Consider the following 18037-nt stretch of genomic DNA (forward strand, 5'->3'; position numbering starts at 1 on the left):
CAACAGCTGTTAACTGAAGGTAAGTTTTCCAAAACCACCAAGTTGAATGATTTTATACCGTGTTTCATTTAGTTAAGTTTAGATGAGATTCAATGCCTGCAAGTCACTGTTAAGCTTGCGCGAGAAAAGACGGTTCTCGATCCCCGTTTTCTCAGCCCCTTCTTCTAAATCCCCGCGGACGACGTCCCTTCCCCCCGCTCCTGTGTAACCTGCGTCAATCACACATGAACACCAAGAACTAGATTCTGGCCTTCAAAATAAAAGATATTTTTAAAATCTCAATATTGACTGTAAGTCACAACTTTGAAGGTACGTTGATGAACTCTTTCACCACATTACTCATAAATACACAGATAAAGGGATTTTAAACGAGTGTAAATTAGTTAATGAATAGTTAATAATTTTTGCTTGTTTATTTGTTTTTGCTATAGTAACTTTGTGGTATTTTTTGGCATTTTCGCCCCCATGTTTAGTTTCAATGGTCTTGGAATTAAATTAGTTTTTTTTTTCGTGGCTTAATTTTGAAGGATTCGGAAATGCGACGTTTCAATCGACGCTAGCTTTGTGGAGGCGCCTCGATGGGAGCAGGGATTTAGGAATGTGGAGGTTCGCCACTGGTCCGGGGAACCCGCTGCGCCAAAAAAAAACTTTTGGGTAAAGGCATCAAAACCGCGGCTAAAGGTACATTTGCCTGTTGTAAACGCTCGAGTGTGGTGTTGTGTGTATGTTTTGCCTGCAAATGATGTAATTCGGGTGATAAATGTTGGTTACACGATCCAAAATTCTCCTCTTCAAAACAACTTGGTGCTAGCATCGTGGACCGTTAGGAACTTCCGGTGAATAGTTTTTGGGTTCAGATGCCCTCGGAGGCACGACTTCACGTGTCTCGGGCACGTTCAGACCCGCGTCATTGCGAAGTATCACGCAAAAGGCATCTGGAGTGCTGTTTTTATCTCTTCGGGGGATTAGTTAGCGGTAGTAGTGACGGCCTGTTTGCTCGTAATGGAGCGGCGTTTACAGTAGAAGCGGCCGAACGTCGGCGTCTCTCGCGGGACTCTTCTGCTGATTCTGTGGGGAAACATGTGCTGATTGTCGCCACTGTTTTGATAACACTCCTGCCCCCCCCCCGGGACGCTGCTCGCTGTTTCCATAGCAACGTGACGGACGCCCAGCCTGACTGCAAGGAGGCGGAACGTTAAGGCAGAGGGATCTATGTTTGTGGGGATCGGTGGAAGATGGTAAGGATCGTGGTCCACCAGGACAACCGCAGCTGCCTAGGTAGAGGATGAGCTGTCGCCAATCCAAGAAAACATTGATTCCTAATGGTTTGCGGAACGAAGGTGAGATTAAGAGCTGTTTTCCTATCAGCCATTCCAGGACGGCGTGTACTACCCGTTCACCAGTGACACCCAGGGGACCCATTCATCAGCAGGGATCCCCTCTCTTCTCAATTCTCCACTGAGCCAGCATTCAGCACAAGCCATGACTCCGTCCAGCAGTGCGCCCGCCATTCTTCCCTTCCGATTCCGGCCACGAAGGGAGAGTGTGGACTGGAGGCGGATCAGCGCTGTGGACATCAACCTGGTGGTGAATGAGCTGGATGTGGACGCCCTTCAGGAGCACATCAGTGCAGTGACCTTCTGCTGCCTGGACGGGGAGCGTTGTCAGCGGTGCCGCAGCCCAGTGGATCCGTCGCTGGTCAAGCTGCTTCAGCTGGCGCAGCTCACCGTGGAGTGGCTTCTCCACTGCCAGGAGTTTCTCACCTTGAACCTGCGGGCCATCGAGGAGCGGCTGGCGGCGGGTGACAAGGAGCGGGAACAGCTGCAGGCAGCTGCGAGTAAGGAGCACGGTCAGCTGCTGGATCGGCACAAGAAGCAGGAGGAGCGGATAAAGGAGCTAACCAACGAGCTCAAACAACGGAAAAAGATCATTCGCACCCAGCAGTCGCTTCTCGCCTCCTCGTCCCGCCTGAGCAGCCAAAAGGTACTGGCGATTTCCAGATCAGAAACTATTCCGCATATATAAGGCAAGCATCGAGCGAGCGCCGTCACCCCACCCCCCTCACACTTTTGAGGTCCCCTGCTCTGCTATTGTCCCCATCTTTTCACAGCCCCAGCATTGTGTGTGATCTCATCTGAATTCAGCCTGTTAAGGTCCACCCCGCTCTGTACCTGTGTGGTTTTACTAACACAACAATAAGCCCTTTCTTCAATCAGGAGGGAAAGAGCTCAAGCTGCGGAGCATATGGTGTCATTTTGCCTCAATTAGTTTTTTTTAATCCACTTACAGAATAGTGATTATCACGGCGGATGAGGCGCACACCCCCACTCTTGTGCTCTCTTTTGTTGTAAAGGCTATTTATAGTAAAATCGTACCCCTCTTTACTTCAAGAGCATGGCTGCCTCTGACCTGGCCATGAGGTTACCAAGGCAACAGGAGTATTGTGTGTCATGACAGCGTCTGGTTGCTAGGTGTCTGCTAGTGACAAGTCAGTTAATAATTGAGGTCCCGCGTGCGTCCAGCACCGACCTCTGACCTTCATCTGACTTCCTGTTATTGGAAAAAAATCCACTCAGACCTAACTGCGCTTTCAGTTGTCGCTAGTGTAAATGTATGTGCTGTGCGACAGCATGAATGGAAGCTCACTTTGATGAACAGCAGCGTTGTGACATGAAGCATGTACAATGTGTGTTTGCACATTTGTGTCTGAGCAGGGAGCTGGATTTGTCTGATGTGAGCCGCAGGGGACAATTCCAAAATCACTCACAGTGTCTTGACAGTTTAGTGGATCTGTTAGTTGTTATTATATTAGTATGGTCCTACATTTATTAGGCACTCAGACCTGTCTTGCTGTGTCCAAAACCATCATCATATATTGCCGTTCACACAGCAAACAATAAAAATACACATTGTGTGCTATGTAAAAATGATTATGAATTATTAGATTTCAAATGAATTCCTGTCTCTTTCAGTGCCTACATTGTGGAAAAACCTTCCTTAACTCCTCCTTCCTCCAGGGTCACATGCAGCGGCGGCACCCTGAGGAGTATGATAAACGTAAGTCTGTCAACATTGTGTTCATCTACACATCTGTTCACCAACACTGACAGTTATTATTGCGATGATGGCTTTAGCTGCAAGAGAGCTGACGGGTGTATCATCATCATCATCATCATCATGTGTACTGAACAGATACAACTATTATTCTGGTGTCAAATATTGAGATACCTTTTCCACCCCACCCCTAGTTTTAATGTGATTGGTATCACAGTCCAAACAGTTTCAGACAAAAAGGTCTGTAATTACAATTAAGAAATTCAAGTTGATAATGGTTACTTCTTTTTTTCCATATGAAATTTACGATTATAAACCAGTATTAAACATGGTGGATTTCAAAGGAAATGAGCTGCCAGTCCTGATCTATGCGTCACGCTACATTGATGCTTCCTCCTTGATTTGTCTGATGGGCAACCGAAGTTGCGTCTGTGTTCTACTCTCCGTCTTATGACAGAGCTTCAGTCTGACAGCGAGAGTCTCTTTCGAATTGAAAGCCTCAAACAGGAGATCCAGAAACTGAAGGAGCAGATAACTCAGCAGCAGCAGGCTCTACAGGACAAAGTGGCACAGGTAAGATCAGGACTTGTTTCACTCGCCCTCTAGCCATTGTTTCATTTGGATAACCTTGGGGTATAAACGGTTGTTTTATCGTCTGCAGGAGAAAGAGCAACAGTCTTTGCAGAAAGATCTGTTGAAGGAGTTAGACCGCTTCAAAGCAGAGGAGATGGCCCGCACAGACAGGAAGATCGAGGACAGCAGGGACGGCATCCGCAGAGAGATGGAGTTTCTCTACAGCCGAAACATTCAGTCCATGAATGTATGTATGCAGAACACAATGTCAACTACTATGTTTGTTGCTTTGCTGTGCACAGCAGTGCTCCTTGGAAAGTCAAATAGCAACAGAGGGATTGTGTCCATGCTTGCTGGACAGGTCCATACCATGCTCACTAACACCTCTGGTTACCATGCAGTTCTGGTGCATGGCAACATCTGATCGCCAGAGGCTACATAATCTAATAAACGGAATAGCTTTTGGCCTTTTAAGAGATTTACCAACCTACCGAAACACAGCTGAGAAGGTTGCTGAACTAAAAAGATGCAAGTGTGCTTTTTGAAATCTACTGAAGCAACGGCTGATTCCTATCGTCATAAGAAACGTTCAAAAAAGTAGTGATGTGATGATGAGGCTTCATGAAACTGTTTTCTGAACCCACTTGATGGCGCTCTCTGCTCTAAAACCTTTTGGATTTGAACAATTCAAATGAAACCTCACATCATTTTTAAACCAAAAACGCCATCTGGTGGCCTCTGAAGATAAGGACTCTGTTTCATGAAGCCTTTTCAGCGCATCACTACTAAAAAGAGGCTTTCAAACACCGTCATCCTAATGATGGGTAGATGAGGTTTGATGGCACAGTATTGAAGGGTTGATGAGGTTTCATGAAACAGTGTCCTGGTTTTCAGAGGCCACCAGATGGCGTTGTGTGCTGTTGTCTACAACAAATTCAATGAAACCTCACATCATTCCCAAACCAGGAGTGCCATCTAGTGGCCTCTGAAAATGAGGACACTGTTTCACCAACACTGTTTCATGATGCCTCATCTACCCAGCACTAGTCACCACCGCTTTGTGAACTGAATGTGTGACCAGATGGCTAATTCCCAGTTCTAGTCACTGTTGTTCATCGCTCTCAATTCATTGTCATGTTGTATGTCCTCAGGATGTTAACCAGAATCAGACACTCATGGATGAGAACAAGCTGAAGAAGCAGGTCAGCTCAGAGGGTTGTTTTTGAACTTTAGATAGAGTTTGACATATACTAAGAGATTTCTTTTTCCAGGACAAAAAATGGAAATCTAAACTGCAGGATTTGAAGGCTCGGCATGAGTCGGAAAAAAATCAGGTATCTGTCTATCAATCATCTATTTACGTATCTAGGTATCTTTGTGTACAACTGTATTGTTTTTTCTTCACAAAATCCCATTTTTAATTTGGTGCTTTCTTCATTTTGCAGTTGCTGAACGAGCTGAGCAGGATGCACTCGTCCGCGGCCGAGCAGGAGGACAGCATGCGGCGACTTAAAGAGGAGACGGCCAGAAAACTGCAGGAGAAAGATCAGATTATCAGGGATCAGAGGGAGCAGGTTTGTTTGACAGTCATCTGCGCTGCAGTGTGATTATTGTTAGGGAGGAAGTGGAGCTGGGGGGGCAGCCTTGTTCAGGATATCCTGTATTTGAAACGCCGACTCACAATGATGTGTACAGTGAGTGTTTGCTTTTTTTAACTGGCAGATCAAGAAGCTTTCTTCAAGTCAACCCACTAAAGTGGTTCAAGTTCCAGGTATGATCCATTTAAAATGATAAAAAAATGAAGTGTCTCTTTACAAATGCGAGTGACGTGGATAAGCTCATGTTTTCTCTGTCGTTCCCGGCTGCCAGTCTTGGTCAGCACACCTGCCCCAGAACCAAAGCCAAAGAGAGTAGTTGTTGGTAAGTGACAATGCCATCATCAAGACAAACGCATGAGCTTCTGTTGCACGTCAGCGTTTCGCCAAGGAGTTGAAGGCTAACCAGCTGCTGCCACACAATTCTTGTCCCCTCTTCTTTCTGTTTCCCAAAACAACCATGTGTGCGGTCTAATTATAAGAGGAGCCCAGCTCTGCTCTTAAGTTGGATCCTATACAGGAGCTTTCAGAGGAAGATAAAGGTAAACAAGAGATGAAAACAAAATCAGTTGGCCGCCTGCTGTCTGCATGGGTCCATCAGTCTGCTGTGCTCCTGGGCTGTCATCTAGTCAACATTTTGGCCAGATTTTTTTTAAAGGTTGAGCTCATTTTTGTCCATCACTACTCTCCTCTGCTGGTGTGAACCAAATCCATCTGAATCTGTGGCTTGCAGCTCTGTTATTAGCTTTGTCAAATGCATGATTTGTTTTTTCTCTTTGCAATTTTCCAACACAAAAAAAATGCGGTTTGGTTTGTTAAGCTCTTTTTATTCTCCTCTAGATTCCAGCAGCGTGTCAGAGAGAAGACCAGTGGGAAAAAAGCCAGAGCCAGTTCCAGAGAAGAGACGCCGGGTGGTGAACAAGAAGGAACTGCGTCGAGAGCTTGAACAGGCGCTGTTAAAGAAGCTGGAAACTGTGGGAGTGGAACATGTGAGTTCATCTGCAAGGATGTAGCAATGCTGAGACATCAATGAAATGAGATGCAAGATGAGACCATAATCCTGGGCTCGGTTCTAATCGATTCCACATTAGCAAACATGGAGGTTTGAGAATGCAAAGCGACTGAGAAACGTCATGGCATGTATGATATTATATAACCAGAGCGTGTTCTGCATCTGCTCAAGCAGTGACAGAAGTGACTAAACTTTTAGTTTGTGTCCATGCAGTTTTGCCAAATGTTGGAAGGATTTTCAATCCTGTTCCGATTGTCATTTTAAAATCCAGCTATTTATTTACAAATTCGTAGATCATAAATATTTCTGTAATGCAGATCTAAGCGTTTTTTAAAATGTGTTTATTTATTTATTGAATTATTAGTAGCCAGGTTTTGAAGCATTAATAGTACAACCTAGAAACTACACTACAAAGTGTTTATTCACTATTCACAGTTTTTTTTTGTTTTGTTCTGTTTTAATATATGGCAACAACAATAAAATAAAATAACATCCAGCTCCACGCAACGATGTCCAATGTGAATGTTGGTGCCCGCGTTGAATTAAGAAACAAGATGATTTTTTCCCCTCGATTGTTTATTGTGATTTTGTAGAAAAGCAGCAGCAAAACCTCAATGGCCAAATGTGCTATACTCAGAACGTTTGTCTCTAATCTTCACCTGGACATGACAAGTGTGGAAACCAACGCAATTATGACCCAGAAAACTGCAGAAGACAGATATGCGGAACCTTCATGTTTTGTTTTTTTTGCATTCAGTAAACACTAGCAAGAAATGTAATGAGCAGCCACTAAAGTGACACGTCCACTTTCTACACAGTAAAAAATGCTATGCCTGTGTTAACTTGACCTAAACGCAGCTGTATTGTCACTGCACTCAGGATCAGAGAGGTGTGAAGAGCAAGGAGCTCAAATTCATCCTGGACAAATTGGAGTCAAAGAGGGAAAGCGTCGCGAAAGCAATGCCTGAGTACTGGGACCAGAGAGAGGGTTTGGTCAGCGCAATGGAGCAAAAGTTGGGCCAAGACCTCTCTGCGAGTAAACCCAGACGCTCAGCTCAAGGTGAGTCATCCATTAAGCCTCTTTCTGCTTGAGATCATCACAAAAACCACCAGGAATGTCGAGACGTTGAATCAGTCTGATCGATCTAAACCACCTTATCTGCTGACAGTTTTGCAGATCAGGCCTCGGTCCAGCAGCCTCCCATCCAGAGCAAGCCAAGTCACATCAACGTCTCCAGCCAGGCACTCCAAGACCCCACAGCCAGTGCCAAGATCTAGAACAACAGCACAACCCAAGACCTCGACGCCTAACAATCGGAGCACTGCAATGAAAGTCCACACAGCCAAGTAAGCAAAATGAAACTCTGTTTTTAGAGTGATGTTTTGACGTTCCACGTGGACGGACATTTTCTCAGGGAATTGCATGCTAACTCTGGGACTCAAGTATTGTCATTCATCTTTGATACCGAAAACCTATGAACTGTAGTTCAGAATACTGGTAATAAAAACAAAAACCATCACGTAAAACTTTTTGTGTTTCCTTCCTTCTTGAAGAACCCCACCTTTCAGCTCTGATGAGGAGTCTGAGGAGGAATCTTCTGAGTCAGAGGAGGAGCAGCCAAAACTCCAGAGGAGCAGCGGACCTCAAAGCAGACTTGGTCAAGTGCTGCAAATCCGAAACGGCCAGAGCGGCCTGGTCCACTCGAGACCGCCACCATCAAGGTTTTCGTCGTCCACCAACCCACCGCAAAGCGCTGTCACCAAAACAGCGGTCACTCACATGGAGAGCGAGGATGAAGAAATGGAGGACGACGAGGACTGGTCAGATGTCAGTGAGCTGCAGGAGATCGACCCCAACCAGCTCAGAAGTTACAGAGACCCGAATGCAAGTCTGGACCAGAGAAAGCCTGGCAAAGGTTAGTTGCTGCAAAAATACTTCACACTAGTGAAGCAATGAAACAGTGTTCTAATTTTCAGAGGCCACTAGATGGCGCTCTTGGTTTAGAAATGATGTGAGGTTTCAATAAATTAGTTGTTCAAGTGCAAACATTTTACAGCAGACAGCGCCATCTGGTGGCCAGGACACTGTTTCATGAAACCTTGACAGCAAATCACTACGGAGCACTTCTTTCTTTGCTGCTTTTATCACTGCAATATTTCGGTTTAGTGATCTGTTGTGAGGATCTGCACCATTAATTTAAGAACATGTGGAAGGGAAAAACAACCATCCGTTCACCTTGCTCATTGTGCCTCTCTGAGCATAAATGGGGCCTCGTGGACGATGTGTTGGCCTGGGCATCTCAGCGTATGAATAGCTTGTGCTTAGGCATGCGTTAAGGCTTGAGGGGACAAAATGGGGAGCGATGACAGTGAGTCGCAGCGACAACTTCCAGACCTCCCGTACACACAGATTGAACCCTGTTTAGCTTTAAACACTGAAGTGTTTAAGTGTCATACGTTTTATCTCCAACTGTGTTTGTTATTTTCATGTGATGCCAGAGAACAAGGTCGCTGATCTCACTGCGAAGTTGGAGAGGCAGTCCCCAGACAGGTCAATAAAGCGACCAGCAGGGGGCGTCAGCATCCTGCCGCAGAGGAGGGATGAGGTGCAGGAGCTCTCGGTGAGAAACGCTGCACATTTCATTTACCACTTCGTGTTTTGCAAAGCAAAAGTGGAACAGTTGTGCTTCAATTCACGCCGACAGAATGATGAGCTGGAGGAGAGCAGCGAGTGGGTTGTGTCATCTTTGGAAGAGAAACATGACAAGTTCAAAACCGCTCGGAGCTCAGGGTCACTGAGGAAGAGTCTAGACTCGTCCAGCACCAGCGTCTGGGGCACCTCCACTGGAAAAGCCCCTAAATCCGGTGAGATCACCATGTTCAGTGTGACTCTGCGGTTTATTGTACTGTTTGTTGATTTGAAATTCCACCTTGGTCTCATCAGGTTTAACTGGAGCCGGAACTGGAAGCACCCTGAAGAGCAGCCTGTGCTCACTGAGTGACATCACGGACTCTGATGACAGCGCTGATAACTGACCCACCGACACCTGACTCTTCACTCACTACCTTCTTCACACTTGAATGCTGTACCTCAAACATGAGCAATACTTTTAAAGGGATGTTGAGGTTGCTGGATTCTCCTGCAGAGGTTCTTTGATTTGGATTCTTTCTATAAGCCTTGTGCCAATTGTGTACTTGCCATATCATTTTTTTAAAAAGAGAACAGATTCTGCACTCCAGTTTTATAGTTTTGTTTTTATTGTAAATTGTTTATATTTGTGTCTTAAGATAATACATATTTGTAAATATGCATACAAGCAATAAAATGTGTACTGCAATATACAAGTGAAGTAAGAATGGCCAAAGAACATGTTCATGTAAAGTTCAACCAGTAAAACTTGAGGCCAAGTCGGCTGGGACTTCCCTCTCGCAGTCCTGACTTTGACATTCCCATAGCAACCGAGACATAGTAAATACAAATCCTGTGGGATCTTGGCACATCCCAAACACCTTTAGGAAGAAATGCCAACAGAAGCCAGAGTTGACTCCTGAAATCCACATCCCAAATGAATATATAAATAAACACAGAGTGGCCAATAATCATTATTATGGACTTTGTGTGCTCAAACTAAGTGAGCTTAATTATTATAAAAAAAAAAAAAACAATTTTTGGGCAGCTAACCCTGATTAATGTTCCACTCTGGTGCATGGTTTTTGTGAGTAATGCAAGACAAATGCAATGTTCCGCTTTGAGTCTCCAAAGTATTCACCACATAACAGGCAAAACATTCGGCATGATGAAAAACACTCGCCATTAAAAGGAAAACATTGTCCAGATAATAAGATTTGATAATCTGCCTGTTTTAATACATGGGTTTTCAAATGTTTTGCCCACTAGAGGCTGAGCGTACTGTAGGATTCAAAAGAAAAAGACAACCAACTCGCAAATGTTTGCAAAACGCCCAGGTCTGAACCAATCCATTTTCTCACAACGTCTCATGTTTAGTGGTGATGGGAAGATGAGGTTTCATGAAACAATAGTGAAGTGGTGATGATGTGTCCTGATTTTCAGAGGCCACAAGATGGCACTGTCTGCTGTAAAATGTTTGGACTTGAAAACGCATTTAAAGAAAGCGCACATCATTCTGAATATCAGGACACTGTTTCATCATTCCTGCAATACTGTTTCATGATACCTCATCTACCCATCACTAATGTTTAGCTAGACAAAGTCGTCCCGGTTGTAAGACCGAAACGTTGTTGCCGGAGCTCTGGGTGTTCTTGTTTTCCTGCCTTCGTAGAACAGTGGAGGAACTAGAGTGACTCTGGAGGAGGCCGGCGGCAGCATGTATGTTCTTCTGGTCCTGGCTGTGGCGTAGGTGCGTGGTCTCCGTGGCATGTCTGAGGAGCTGGGTCACATTTGACAGGCAACAGTCAGTGTTCATTCATAACCAGTCTCACTCCAGACCACTTTATTATTGTGTATCTTTAGGCCCCTTCGCCGTCCAAACAGTTGCGCTAATGCAGCTGAAACCACACTCATTGGGAGTCCTGTTCTGAGCTATGCCCACGACTGGTCATAATATTTTTCACCTAGTAGCAGTGTAAGTACTCACCTTGACGGCAAGCCTTCTTTTCCTGAGAAGAAAGTCATCACACCTCCACCTGCGAGGAGAAGAACCGAACCGCCCCAACCAACAAAAACAGCAGCTCCAAGTTCAAACCTGGTCAGTGAGCATCAAACATAACTCTGTGGTTTCACCATAATCATTTACAATTCAGAATACTTCAGTAAAAAACACACTTCTGAGCCCTGAAGTTTGGATCCAAGAACTCTGTGATGACTCTGTTGGCCCACCACGAGTAGGTGATCATCGCACAGAAGCCTGCGGTTGAAATGACAGTGTCAACACGTGTGATGTGTTTTCATGTATTTACTTTACCTGAGAATAGGTACGTGAGTCCGCCTGCGAATGTCACCCGAGCGTTGGCGACCTCTGACCCGCCTATTTTGGTGCACTTCATCCCAATGAGAGTGAGGACACCTCCAAAGAAGCCGGTGATGACCGCACAGACTGCCAGAGCCCTGCAAGCGTGGAGAAACCCTGGCACAGACAAGTGAACTTCTTATGAACCCATTGAGTTCATATATGAGACAGAGCTACTGGTGTTGTGGCAAGAATGAACATCTTATATTCATGGAAACTCAGTGTAACAGCCTCTGAAATTATTTTCCCTTTCCCCACAGGTGGTTTCTGGGTCAAATGCTACTTAATATATGACCAAGTCAACAATGTTTAGAAGACCTTAGAAACCACCTACTGGGAAAGCTCTTCTTAAATAAGCAGCGCTGATGTGATTTAAATTGCACTCTACTTAAAAGTCCTATCTATAATGCATTATTACTACATTCCTTAGTGCATTTATAACGCGTCATAGAAGCTGTCATGAATCTTGATTATCATGTATGGCGACTTACAACAAAGTTCATCAAGTATTGTGAGGTGCAGGATTTGAAAGAATAGTGTTATCGAGTGAAGGGTTGATGAGGCTTCAGGAAACAGTGTCCTGATTTTCAGAGGCCACCAGATGGCGCCGTCTGCTGTAAAATGTTTGGACTTGATCAAGTAATTCAATGAAACCTCACATCCTTTCTAAACCAACACTGCCATCTAGTGGCCTCTGAATATCAGGACACTGTTTCACGAAACCTCATCTTCACATCACTAGTGTTATCTTATTTCAAATAATATACTGTGTAGTTAGGTTTATGCTATGGTTAAGGGCTCTTGAGTCTTTATGACTAGATTAAATGAAATCCACAAGTTATAATATAATATAATATAATTATTGCAAAGTAATGTATTATAATATAGTATTATAATATATAAACCATAGATGATTATGAATATTCATAATATATTCTATAAAGCCAAATGAATGATGTCTTATGAATGTACTAATCGTGCATTATATGACACACATGAGACCTTTAAGTAAAGTGTTAGCCTGATTTCAGATAACCTTTGAAAAATTGTCAAATGACAGACCTGGAAGAGCCAGCATCGAGGGGTAGTCTTTGCAGTCGGACACCCCTGTGGTGTCTGAGATACAGTCCCTCCACAGGTTGGAGTAGTAATTGGAGGTTGTGAGTACGATGCTGCCCACCTCGGAGAAGGTCCAGTATTCCGTGGGTAGAGTGGAGCAAACCAGGATCCAGCCACACAGGCAAGACACAAAGCAGCCGATCTCCATGTACATTACCACCGTCCTGTACTTCATCTTGATTCTCTTTCAAAACAAAACAGTATCACACTGTTGAAATCCCAATGGTGCCAGCTCTCCTAGTCTGTCACGGCTGGTGTGATGCTGACTGGATGGATGCGAGGCTTGTTCCTTGTCTTATCGCCTCCATGGTTTTGCCTGGTCAGCAGCTATCATGTTCCCAGACAGAGGAAACTGGAGGGACAACTATTGTCAGGCTCCACGGCCTTCACACAAACATATCAATAACATCATGAGAGAATAATGCCTTATTTTGTTTACCAGCTATAGTCAATATTATTAAAGATGATGATGAGGTGGTAGATCAAACCTGGGCAAAGTGCGACCCGGGGGCCTATGTGGCACGATGCCTGTATTTTTGTGGCCCTTTTGACATCAGACTAAAACTATAACTTATATCTTGTAATTTTTCAGCCTTTATTTTGTTGTCTTTTTTAGTCACCACCACCACCACCACAGCAGTAAATATGGCATGTTTTTGTTTTAAGACTAAAATTTTCTTTTATTTGGCCATTTTCTGTGATTTTCTTGTTCCTCAAAATATATTGAAGGAACATTGAAAATATATTTTGAAAGAAATTGCCTTTTTATCTGGAACGTCTGGTCCTTAGTTATGTTGATTTATATTCAAATGAAATGCATATGAAATGAAATATTTTTATATCCTGACTTACATTTAATCTTTTTTGATTCATTTACTGTGTATTTTGGATATTTTCCCGTCATGTTTTGTAGTTATCGCTACCTTTCCTTTGATGATGGTCCCTTGCAACAGTTACAGTTTGTAATGTAATGTAATGTAATTGCCCACCTCAGTAGTAGATCAACCACTTTTAGTGGACTAACCTTTGGTACAACACATTTTGCTTAAAACTTTGTTTTAAATTAGGATTGATTGACTTTGTTTCTAATTGATGTGAACAAAATACAGCAAATCTGAAACACATTGACGCTAATGGACTTTCTAATCTCATGAATAAATGTATTTTCTATTGAGACGTTCAGTTATTCGATTTACTTTAGGTTTACTTGGGCTATATTATCACTGTCCCCAGTATATATCACCTCGAGATATTTATGAATAAACATGACAAACCCTCAGTTGAATCAACTAGTTTATAATTAAATGAATATTTGTTGACATAACAATGTGAAAAGCTAGCTAGACGATCACAGCACCATGGATCTCCCGCTGCATTCGCTCTGATCTGCTGGCCCGACTGACAGTGGGCGCCATGTAATGTCTGCCAAAGACATAAAGAGTCGTGATCAAGCTCAGACAAATGGTAACTGCATGTGTTTTGTTCACCTTTTCAGATTGACTTTGTTGCAAACGGTCGCCCAGTTTACGACAGCGGCGATAGTGATGAGGGCGCTTCCCGCCAGTCCCACGTACAGGGGTGGTCCCATCTCATAGCTGAGGGCACAACGAAAAGCTGCAGAATCATCCACCCTCTGACTCACCATTCAATGTTTGCATTCTTTCCGAGAGGGAAAATCTTACCTCACTCGTGAAGGATCTGCCTTACTGTGTAAAAAAGCAGCAACCTCTCTGTTTATGTATAAACAATAACCAGCTGCGGCTGACACACCTGCAGGCGGCTCAGGGTGATGACACATGGAAAACAACACAAACCACTGAGCATTGATCGCTGCTAGTGCTGAGATGGCAACAATAACTGCGCAAAATAAAAATATAACCATAATAGAGAGTATAGAAAGTTTTGAAAATAAGTTATTATTTTTGATTGCTTTTTTTTGTCTTAGATGGCAGAGCAGAATCCAAAATGCTTGTGATAAAAGATGAAAAACATATTTTGTTGTACAAATAAATGAGGAATATTTAAGTAAATAGGTGTCTCATTATTATTTTGTAATGTCAACTTACAGCTGAGCAGATTGACCACACACGCTGCTGTTAAAATCCTGTTGCTTCCGGTTTCTCCTCCGATGTTGGTGCACTCCATTCCCAAAAATGTCAGCGCTGTTCCAACCACGCCGAGGCTGAGCCCGCTGATCAGGAGCCCACGCACTGCCTGAACGTCTGCTGCGGTCCATAACATTTCCTTCAGACTCGTCCATCCAAAAACATTCACATGAATTCTGCAAACCAACCTTTGACTCTCCAAAGGACGCCAAAGTCCACGCAATTGACGACAGCAGTGGAGTCTTCGTGGCAGTCCTTCCACAGGTCGGACCAGAACCAGGCCGTGGCCACTACGGATGAGCCTCCCTGGCCGCCAACCTGGGCCACCCTCCCGTCCAATAATAGGTTGTTAAACTCACAAAAGAAATTGTGACAGCATCACCAGTTGCTTTCTGTTACTCAGCTCTTTGACCCTTGCTTGGTTTCAACTTCAACACTAGGTTCCCATGTCTTGCCTCAATCTTAGATAGTTAATATTTCTCAATGGTTCTTACCTCCAGCGGTCCAAAGCCAAAGTGCAGCCCACCAACACCAAGCCTAGGATACTCAGGAGTAGACCCACGATCTGAGCAAAACTCCTCGTCATCTCTTAAGAATGGATCGCGTTAAGCAGTACCAACAACAAACACTCTAAATAATGCGATGCGTGTCTTTAGTCTCACCATACCTTGTTAGGTGTTTTAGCCTGGAGCAGATGAAGAAAATGCTATGGTGGAGTTTAGGTCTCAGGTGCCACTGCTTCTATGATGGTTCAGTATGAACGCTCAACTGTTTACTGTCAACTGCGCCTGTTTAGCTCATCCAACAACTTAAAGACGCACGACATCAGAAGAGACACAATTGGTTTATTTACATCTTTACAGGTGAAATATATTCAAACGTTATCACACTCACGGAATCGGTTGAAGAAAACAGTGGTCAAATGTAAGAGTTTTTCATGAAGGGTGCGGCCTCGCTCCGTGAGCTGCGAGACAGTGAGGAAATGGTTCTGTTGCTGCCACTCCTCCTGCTGCTTAGCTCAGAGACCGTCGAGGCACTGGAGCTTGATGAGACGCCAGACCCCGTCCCTGACCTGGTGGTCCGTCTCGTCTTGGATGATCGCTCCGACCTCTCGGTGCGTCCAGACTTGTATGTCCGTCCAGACCTGGAGGTGATGCTGGACATGTTGGAGAGGTCCGACTCGGACGACAGTTCCGATATTGAGGACACTTTGGTTTTAGATGTGATCTCTGACACAGTGGACATTTCAGTGGTGGACTTGGTCTTATTGTTTAGCTCCGGGTCCTGCTGAGGCTGGATGTGGATCACCCTGTAGAAAGAGGGACTTTCTCAGGAGAATAAACAGCATCAAGCCCACATCAATAAAAAGGGAAGGTCAATTCATCCATCCATCTGTTCCTAAAGATGATGCAGTTATATTTTCATGAGTCACTTCCAACCTCCCATTCCTTCAACCTATCCTATGATACTGTGCTCCAAGATGTTCTAAGTTGTGATGGGCTGATGATCATGAAACAGTGTCCTCATTTTCAGAGCCCACCAGGCCAGCTCTCGGTTAAATGACGTGAGGTTTCATTGAAATGGTTGTTCAAATCCAAAGATTTTAGAGCAGAGACCACCACTCTACTGGGCTCTGAAAATAAGGACACTGTTTCATGAAGCCTCATCAGAGCATCACTATTAGCAACTTTGATGTCCAGTGTGGTTGGTGCAGATTGGCTCAAACGGTCTCTTTTCTTTAGGAAGTTTTCAGTCTTAGAACCAGTGATGGGCTGATGAGGCTTCATGAAACAGTGTCCTTATTTTCACTCCCCACTAGATGGCGCTCTCTGCTCTAATATCTCATCATTTTGAAACCAAGAGCGCCATCTGGTGGGCTCTGAAAATAAGAACACTGTTTCATGAAGCCTCATCAGCCCATCACTAGTTCTAAGACTGAAAACCTCCTACAGAAAAGTAGTAGTAGTTTCCAACATATGACAAATACATATGTACTTACACTGGCTCCCCACCACAAAGAGGCTTACAAACTGACCACAGGTAAAAGAAGCCACCAGCCATTTGAAATGCAGAGCCAACCCAGCCGAGGAACATCGGTGTGCCGAGGTCGTACCTGTGACGGTAATAATAATGTGAGTTTTCCAACACTGTTTCTCAGGACACTGAAAATGTGAGGCCTTACTTCAGTCCATCGAAGTCTGGGTTGAAATATTCAACCGAAACGTACTGGGCGTAAACAGCATAACCACTCGTGGCGAGTACACCTGGGGGAATAGAATTTAATCTATCGTAAACCAACATGAGGTTTTTGTTACATGACAACAAACAGAGCAGAAAGATTGTTGTGCACTGTTGCTATATTTGGATCTTGCTCAAAAAGATCAAAGTTTAAGGTCCATAAACGTCCCTGTTTAAGTGTCTGCACTTGATGTCTTAATGCTTTTATCTCTTAAACGTACATTGTTGTATGAAGTCTTAAAATACATTTTAAATGGACACAGTTAATGGTCACTTCCTAAAACAATGAAACCAAGGCATACCACTGATGATGTGGAAGCATCCTCCAACGTAGATCTTCTTGTACTTGGAGACGTCTTTGCCTCCCAAGTACGTGCACTCCATTCCCAGCAGGCTCAGAACAAAGCCCAGCATGCCCAAGGACAGACCCCCCATCAGTAGTCCGCGAACAATCTGGATGTGTCCTTATGTCCCATTGAAGGATAACAGGCAGCAGGCTACGTGAAAGGAACCAACCAGGCTGAATTTAAAGCTACTTACCCTCCACAGACCAGAGAACAGGGAAGTCATAGCAATTGCTGACGGCTGTGGAGTCTGTGAAGCAGGATCTCCACAGACTGGACCAGTACCAGGCCACTTTGATGATGGAGGAGCCCCCCATCCCACCGATGGAGGTGATTTTCCAGCCCTCCATGGCCATCGTGCACGCGATAAAGATCCAGCCCAGCACTGTCATCAAGAACCCCCAGATCTGCACGACACGGACTTTCATCTCGAGTCAGTCAGGTGAGTCTGTCCTCTGTCACCAGCCCGTCCTCGGCCTGACACCAAGTAGATGCTCCGGTGTGAAGATTGTGTGTGTGTGTGTGTGTGTGTGTGTGTGTGTGTGTGAATGGCAGTCAGGGATGCACATGCAGGTGAGAGCCATCAGTCCTTCCAGTTCCCATGAGGCAACTCCTGCAGTGCACAGCTAAGCATTCAGCTCAAGTTACACTGGCTGATGTGCAACAAAGAGGCACTCAAAATCTGCAATAACAATCTCTGATTTATTTATTTTACTCAGACTTTACTGTCCCCTTACGTATACACAACACTGTGAGTGAATCCAGAAATGCATGCTTTGAAACTGATTTCTAAGTTCCTCTCAGCAGTCATTTTAATATCAATCTTAATAATTTGTTTTTTAAGTAATGGTTTTTTTCAGAGTTCCACCCCCACTTAATGTCTGTACCATTTTAATAACTACCTCTAGATGTTTTATGAAAAGTGGCGTTACCTCAATGATGTACTCTATTACAGTATTGACACATCCAAGTTGAACCTAACCATCAAATAGATCAAGAGGATAGCAGT

General features: G+C 44.2%; 3 protein-coding genes across 5 annotated transcripts; 1 reads left to right on the forward strand and 2 right to left on the reverse strand.

Moving 5' to 3' along the window:
• Positions 1-569: 569 nt before the first annotated feature.
• On the forward strand, positions 570-9760 carry dzip1 (DAZ interacting zinc finger protein 1). Of its 2 annotated transcripts, none has more exons than XM_053853117.1 (19): positions 570-681; positions 1154-1278; positions 1369-1983; positions 2973-3057; positions 3512-3627; positions 3716-3874; positions 4779-4829; positions 4899-4961; positions 5073-5201; positions 5350-5398; positions 5497-5547; positions 5705-5764; positions 6063-6211; positions 7114-7294; positions 7404-7581; positions 7789-8150; positions 8734-8855; positions 8940-9099; positions 9179-9760. In XM_053853117.1, exons 3-19 carry the CDS (start codon positions 1483-1485, stop codon positions 9268-9270), a joined length of 2508 nt encoding a protein of 835 aa, XP_053709092.1. In that variant the 5' UTR covers positions 570-681; positions 1154-1278; positions 1369-1482; the 3' UTR covers positions 9271-9760. The 2 variants fall into 2 exon arrangements, with proteins under 2 accessions (XP_053709092.1, XP_053709091.1); XM_053853116.1 differs by having other exon boundaries at positions 1154-1238.
• LOC128752185 (claudin-10-like) lies at positions 9453-15351 on the reverse strand. Of its 2 annotated transcripts, XM_053853120.1 has the most exons (12): positions 15341-15351; positions 15114-15254; positions 14941-15034; positions 14635-14774; positions 14408-14566; positions 14024-14111; positions 13829-13936; positions 12285-13763; positions 11178-11339; positions 11039-11120; positions 10851-10958; positions 9453-10643 (listed from the first exon to the last, which is right to left on the reverse strand). In XM_053853120.1, exons 8-12 carry the CDS (start codon positions 12514-12516, stop codon positions 10457-10459), a joined length of 771 nt encoding a protein of 256 aa, XP_053709095.1. In that variant the 5' UTR covers positions 12517-13763; positions 13829-13936; positions 14024-14111; positions 14408-14566; positions 14635-14774; positions 14941-15034; positions 15114-15254; positions 15341-15351; the 3' UTR covers positions 9453-10456. The 2 variants fall into 2 exon arrangements, with proteins under 2 accessions (XP_053709095.1, XP_053709096.1); XM_053853121.1 differs by lacking the exons at positions 9453-10643; positions 10851-10958; positions 11039-11120; positions 11178-11339 and having other exon boundaries at positions 12517-13763; positions 14408-14563.
• On the reverse strand, positions 15292-17524 carry cldn10e (claudin 10e). Its single transcript, XM_053853118.1, has 5 exons — positions 17225-17524; positions 16987-17148; positions 16629-16710; positions 16446-16559; positions 15292-15755 (listed from the first exon to the last, which is right to left on the reverse strand). Exons 1-5 carry the CDS (start codon positions 17454-17456, stop codon positions 15365-15367), a joined length of 981 nt encoding a protein of 326 aa, XP_053709093.1. The 5' UTR covers positions 17457-17524; the 3' UTR covers positions 15292-15364.
• Positions 17525-18037: the final 513 nt, after the last annotated feature.

This window comes from Synchiropus splendidus, chromosome 1 (assembly GCF_027744825.2).
Source record: "Synchiropus splendidus isolate RoL2022-P1 chromosome 1, RoL_Sspl_1.0, whole genome shotgun sequence".
Lineage (NCBI taxonomy): Eukaryota > Metazoa > Chordata > Actinopteri > Syngnathiformes > Callionymidae > Synchiropus > Synchiropus splendidus.

Coding starts and splice junctions, on each gene's coding strand:
- cldn10e (XM_053853118.1), bottom strand. CDS start 17,456: ATGAAAGTCCGTGTCGTGCAGATCTGGGGGTTCTTGATGACAGTGCTG. Junction 16,711..16,986: donor ATGCTTCCACATCATCAGTG/GTATGCCTTGGT, acceptor CTATTCCCCCAG/GTGTACTCGCCACGAGTGGT. Junction 15,756..16,445: donor CTTTGTGGTGGGGAGCCAGT/GTAAGTACATAT, acceptor CTCTTTCTACAG/GGTGATCCACATCCAGCCTC.
- LOC128752185 (XM_053853120.1), bottom strand. CDS start 12,516: ATGAAGTACAGGACGGTGGTAATGTACATGGAGATCGGCTGCTTTGTG. Junction 11,340..12,284: donor CTCGATGCTGGCTCTTCCAG/GTCTGTCATTTG, acceptor TGTCTGTGCCAG/GGTTTCTCCACGCTTGCAGG. Junction 10,959..11,038: donor CCAAACTTCAGGGCTCAGAA/GTGTGTTTTTTA, acceptor CTCACTGACCAG/GTTTGAACTTGGAGCTGCTG.
- dzip1 (XM_053853116.1), top strand. Junction 5,399..5,496: donor TAAAGTGGTTCAAGTTCCAG/GTATGATCCATT, acceptor CCCGGCTGCCAG/TCTTGGTCAGCACACCTGCC. Junction 9,100..9,178: donor TGGAAAAGCCCCTAAATCCG/GTGAGATCACCA, acceptor TGGTCTCATCAG/GTTTAACTGGAGCCGGAACT.